Source organism: Otolemur garnettii, unplaced genomic scaffold (genome assembly GCF_000181295.1).
Source record: "Otolemur garnettii isolate 467f Iridium unplaced genomic scaffold, OtoGar3 scaffold00003, whole genome shotgun sequence".
Lineage (NCBI taxonomy): Eukaryota > Metazoa > Chordata > Mammalia > Primates > Galagidae > Otolemur > Otolemur garnettii.
Genome location: NW_003852398.1, coordinates 35,631,493 through 35,637,332, shown reverse-complemented (window position 1 = coordinate 35,637,332; position 5,840 = coordinate 35,631,493). Strand labels below are relative to the sequence as shown.

The 5,840-nt window shown below is 41.5% G+C and overlaps 1 protein-coding gene across 1 annotated transcript in view; it reads right to left on the bottom strand.

Moving 5' to 3' along the window:
• PFDN1 (prefoldin subunit 1) overlaps positions 1-2,556 on the bottom strand; it is a 67,058-nt gene extending 64,502 nt beyond the window's left edge. The window contains exon 1 of the mRNA XM_003782139.3: positions 2,482-2,556. Within this exon, the coding sequence (XP_003782187.1) occupies positions 2,482-2,514 (33 nt within the window). The 5' untranslated portion in view covers positions 2,515-2,556. The remainder of the gene's footprint in view (positions 1-2,481) is intronic.
• Positions 2,557-5,840: the final 3,284 nt, after the last annotated feature.

Sequence of the window (5,840 nt, the reverse complement as noted above, 5' to 3'; positions counted from 1 at the left end):
GCCACGGCACTCTGCCCAGGGGGACAGCTTGAGGCTCTGTCTCAAAAAAAAAAAAAAAAAAAAGAAAAGAAAAAGAGGGCCCTGAGGGCGCCACCTGTGGCTCAGTAGGTAGGGCGTCAGCCCCATATATGGAGGGTAGCGGGTTCAAACACGGCCCCAGTCAAATTGCAACAAAAAAATAGCCAGGCATTGTGGCAGGCACCTGTGGTCCAGCTACTCGGGAGGCTGAGGCAAAAGAATCGCCTAAGCCCAGGAGTTCGAGATTGCTGTGAGCTGTGTGATGCAACAGCACTCTACCTACTTGAGGGCGATAAAGTGAGACTCTGTCGCTACAAAAAAAAAAAAAGAAAAAGAAAAAGAGGTGCCTAAAATCTCCTATTAGTTTCCACCCAAAAAAAGACCTTGAGAAGACATCAGAAGGTAAAAACCTTTAAACTAATTTTTTTATTTAATTGGCTGTCAAAACTGTTCAAGTCTGCAATCATTTTCTTGGTTTGCATTCAATGTCCACTTGTTTATTAGCAACAAATTCAAACAGTACTGCAAAGTCCCTTCACAGTTGTACTCCTTAGCTCTTTCACTAAACTATGACCTCAGCTGAACTTTTAACAGAAAAAAAGTAAATTTTTAGAATGTACAATTTTGTTTTGAAATGTAAAATTCCACGTATTGTCTGACTGCTCCGTACAGTTTGTTAAGGTACTGAATATATTAAAGCTAAAATATTACAGCATTAGATAACACCTGTCAAGTGCTTAAACTTACAAGAATGAACAAAAGCAAAAGGCAAACGCATAATACCCTCAAAGCAATAACAAAATGGCCTCACTTATTTGGAACAACTATTTTCAACTGGCCTGTTTTTCATGCACAGGCTGACCAGAGGCAGTCTTAAGTTAGATGCTGTTCATCTTTTTTTTTTTTTGCGACAGAGCCTCAAGCTCTCCCCCTGGGTAGAGTGCTGTGACATCACAGCTCACAGCAACCTCCAACGCCTGGGCTCAAGTGAGTCTCCTGCCTCCTCCCAAGTAGCTGGGACCACAGGTGCCCGCCACAACGCCTGGCTATTTTTTGGTTGCAGCCATCGTTGTTGTTTGGCAGCCCGGGCTGAATTCGAACCTACCACCTTAGGTGTACGTGACTGGTGCCTTAGCCACCTGAGCCACAGGCGCCGAGCTGATGCTGTTCATCTTAAGAACCTAAACTGGCTCAGCGCTTGTGGCTCAAGTGGCTAAGGTGCCAGCCATATACACCTAAGGTGGCAGGTTCAGATCCAGTCCGGCCGCCAAACAACAATGATGGCTGCAACCAAAAAATAGCCTGGCATTGTGGTGGGCGCCTCTGGTCCCAGCTACTGAGGCAGGAGACTCACTTGAGCCCAGGAGTTGGAGGTTGCTGTGAGCTGTGATGCCACACCACTCACTACCCAGGGCAATAGCTTGAGGCTCTGTCTCCAAAAAGAAAACCTAAACTAATGGTCAAAAAGTGTGAAGACAGAAAATACTGGATTCTTGTCTCAACCCTTCACTGAGACTTTTCTGGAACTGTTTTCTTTTCTAGAAAAACAGATTTAAGAAGAATACTTTTTTAATGTGCATTATTCAAAATGTTCTGAGTCAAGCTAATTGTCAACTTTATTAAAGAGGATTGCTTCGTGCCAAACACTTAGTGTAAAATAAAATGAAATAATACAAAAAAAAAGAAAAATAGATTTAAACTAGATGAATTCCAGGGTCCTTTCCAATCTGCCCTCCTCACCCCCCAAAGCATATGGTTTGGGTTATTAATGGTGTTAGGATCCCGATCTCTCTTAAGTAGCAAAAATCTTTTTGAGTAACAACACATTTATAAAGCAACTCTGGACAAGGAGAGAAATTCAATTCCACCTACTACCGATTGTATTGGGAAAACTTCACCGAACTTTCTTCGGACAAGCCTTCAGAAAAGGAAGGGGTAGTGGGCCAAAGCCCTGAAATAACAGTTGTAACTGTACAACAGTCATGTCAGTTGTAACATGACTTGACTTTCTTAAGTGTAGATACTACAATTTGGGTATGGGACAGAATAAATAGCCAAAAACAAAGGTTGGACTTGGAATATTCCAAAGCAAAGGAGAAAGCAGATTAACAGATGCCTCTGCTCAGACAACGGATCTGAAAAAGCTTCAATTTTAAATGCTGTCTTCAGTTCTCACTGAGTCCCTGAAGACTCCAAACACAATGAGATGAATATAATTTCAGAATAAGAGGACAGGCCTGCAGACTTAGCCGACCTAGCCCAACCGGCCGCTACTCAGCAAGAGCCGCTTGTCCCCAATCACAGCTTAAAAGGGCCTGGTCGGGCTTTAGGACTCTAGGAAACCATCTTCTCGTCCCCTGGAGCCCTTTCCTTTCTGCGAGACTCGAGCCTCACTCGACATTCTTTTCGCAGTCCCCTCAACCTCCAAAAAGAAACCTCTGTTTGGTCAAAACCCTCTTTTACCTTTTTCAACTCCAAATCCACGGGGGCCGCCATCTTGATGCACCCTATGCGTCTGCGCAGTGGGAGATAGCTTGAAAGAAAGTGGGGGAAGGGCGCGCCTCGGTTTTAGCGCCGCCTTTCTCTTGAGCCTGCGCATGAGTCGTATTAACGCGCTCCGTCCCCTTCCTTAGGCAGGTGATTTCTGTATACCGGCTTGCGTTTCAATCTGTCTTCTCCATGTGACCTATCAGATCTATTTTGCTCCTCCACATCTTATAGACACGGCCCAACGCGCAGATTTCGTATTTTGCTATAAGTAATTTGACAAATAGTGTTGGTAAATTGAGATGTATGCAGATGAAGTCAAAGAGGCGTCACTCTTTCAGTCCTTTAGCAAGTCCCTGTGCTGTTCGACCCGTGAGAATAGGTCTTACACTCAGTCTTGCCAGTGTGGAGAGAAACATTAGAAAATTCGTTTATAGGGCCGCGTCTGTGGCTCAGTGAGTAGGACGCTGGCCCCTAATACCGAGGGGTTCTAACCCGGCCCTGGCCAAACTGCAACAAAAAAAAAGCGGGGTGTTGTATCCGGCGCCTGTGGTCCCAGCTACTCGGGAGGCTGAGGCAAGAGAATCACCTAAGCCCAAGAACTGGAGATTGCTGTGAGCTGTGACATTACAGCACTCTACTGAGGGCGACAAAGTGAGACTTTGTCTCTACAAAAAAGGCGGAGCCTGTGACTCAAAGGAGGCCGGAGGTGGCGGGTTCAATCCCAGCCCCAACCAAAAACTGCAAAAAAAAAAAAAAAAGTTTATAGTACTGCTCCCAAAAGAACTTAATTCTATTGAATGCTCCCCAAAGACCTAAACACAAAAGAGGCCAAATAATTTTGTTTAAAAACAAAAACCAAATACAACAGGTTCTCCAGGTCTCATCCGAGACTTAGACTCTTTGAGCATGAGGCCTAAAAATTTGCTCTTTTGCACACTCTCCCAATGACCTGATGATGCAAGTATCCTGTGGACCACGTTTTGAGAATGTAGTCCTGGAAAAGGACCTGGAATTTGAACCAGAAGGATGGAAAATAATTGACTTTTGGAAATGGAAAAAATAGAAGTTTTACTACTCTAGCAATCGTGAGGGAGGTAAAAGGGCAGGAAATTTGGAGCGAAACAGATACAGATTCAACAGTTGGTCCACCTTCAGCTTAGGTACAATCCTGTTTACAATCTGTGGGGTTTTGAGCAGGTTACTTATTGTCTCTCTCTCTTTTTTTTTATGCAACTTATTCTTGATGAGCTTCAGTCTCTTCAAGTTTAATATGAGAATGACAATATTGTCCTAACAGGGTTATTGTCAGAAATAAATGAGATTAGGATGAAAAGCTCTAAGCACAGGATTGTGCACATGGTAGGTACTCAATAGTTGATGTAGTTGTTAATATAGTTAGCATTGTCAATGTCCAGCAAATGGGCATCACATCCCCTGTCACACAGGTAAAAGATAATCTGTCCTCTGAACTCGTCTCAAGACATCTGTTCTTCTCTAAAGGTACATAACATTTTCTAACATTTTAAAATATATTTTCTTGTTATACTGTAAGCTTCTTGAAATCAAGAACTATGGAATGGGCTCGGCGCCTGTGGCTCAAGCATCTCATGAACAAGCCACATACAATTGAGCTGGCGGGTTCGAATCCAGCCCAGCCCACCAAACAATAATGAGGGCTGCAGCAACAACAAAAAAAATAGCTGAGCGTTGTGGTGGGCACCTGTAGTCCCAGCTACTTGGGAGGTGGAGGGAGGAGACTCGCTTGAGCTCAGGAGTTGGAGGTTGCTGTGAGCTGTGATGCCACAGCACTCTACCCAGGGCGAAGTATGAAATGATGGTTTTCCTGCCGCTTATACCCAGACACCTATCACAGTGCTTTACAGGGAAAGAATACAAAATAAACATTGGATGTGGGCCCAGCACAGTGGCTTGCTAACACTTTGCTAACCCTAACACTCTGAGAGGCTGAGGCAGGAGGATTGCTTGAGCTCAGAAGTTCAAGACCAGCCAGAGCAAGAGTGAGACTCCTTCTCTTTTAAAAATAGAAAAATTAGCTGGGCATGGTGGCATCCACCATGTAGTCTCAGCTACTCAAGAGGCTGAGGCAGGAGGATAATGAGGCCAGGAGTTTGAGGTATAATGATGACGCAATGCTGGGCAAGATAGCTCACACCTGTAATCCTAGCACTCTGGGAAGCCAAGGTGAGTGGGTTGCCTGAGCTCACAAGTTTGAGGCCAGCCTGAGTTAAAGTGAGACCCTGTTGCTAAAGATAGCCAGGTGCTCTGGCGAACACCTGTAGTCCCAGCTACTCGGGAGCCTGAGGCAAGAGAATTGCTTGAGCCCAGGAGTTTGAGGTTGCTGTGAACTATGACATGACAACACTCTATTGGGGACATCAAAGTGAGACTCTGTCTGAAAAAAAGTTAATTTAAAAAATATATATATAACGATGCCATGGGACTCTAGCTAAGGCAACAGGGCAAGACTCTGCCCAAAAAGAAAAAAAAAGTCTGTATATATATTTATATTTAAATATAAATAATATAATAAATATATATTAATATATTAAAATATGTGTATATATATATTTATTTGTATAGCCATAGAATAGAGTTTTTATTTTCTTTTTCAAATTAGAGAGGAGTTACAGCTTTGTGAAAGGAAAAGCAGAGAGAGGGAAGGAGCGAGGGGGTGGGGTCTCGGTGTGTGCCACACCTTTTGGGGGCAAGACACGATTGTAAGAGGGTCTTTACAAATGCAATCAGTGTAACCTGGTTTCTTGTACCCTCAATGAATCCCCAACAATAAAAGAAATAGAAATAATTTATTTATTAACAAATTATTCAGGAAAAACAAAGCTATAACTTTATTAATGTATTAATAAATTATTGGTGAATAATAAAATTTATTAATTTATTGATAAATAATTATTAATAATTTATGGGATAAATTATTAATTGTTAATAAATTAAATTCATAAAATTTTAATTAATAAATTATTAATTATTAATAAATCAAAATTATTGATAATTTCTGGATAATAGTTTATTGATGTGTTAATAAATAAAAAATATTAGTTTTATTAATAAATTATTCATGAAAAACAAAGCTATAACTCTAATTTGAAAAAGAAAATAAAAAGTCTGTTCTATGACTTCAAATTATCAGCGACCTTCTTAGAATTTCAATATAGATGACCAATAAATAGTGACTAAATATTAAAATTCTGAGACTAAGAAAGTTTCAGATACTTTCCTGCATGTAGTATTCCTCTATATTGAAACAGTACTCAGGGATGTACAGACTGTAAAAGTTAAGAAAGAGCATGAAC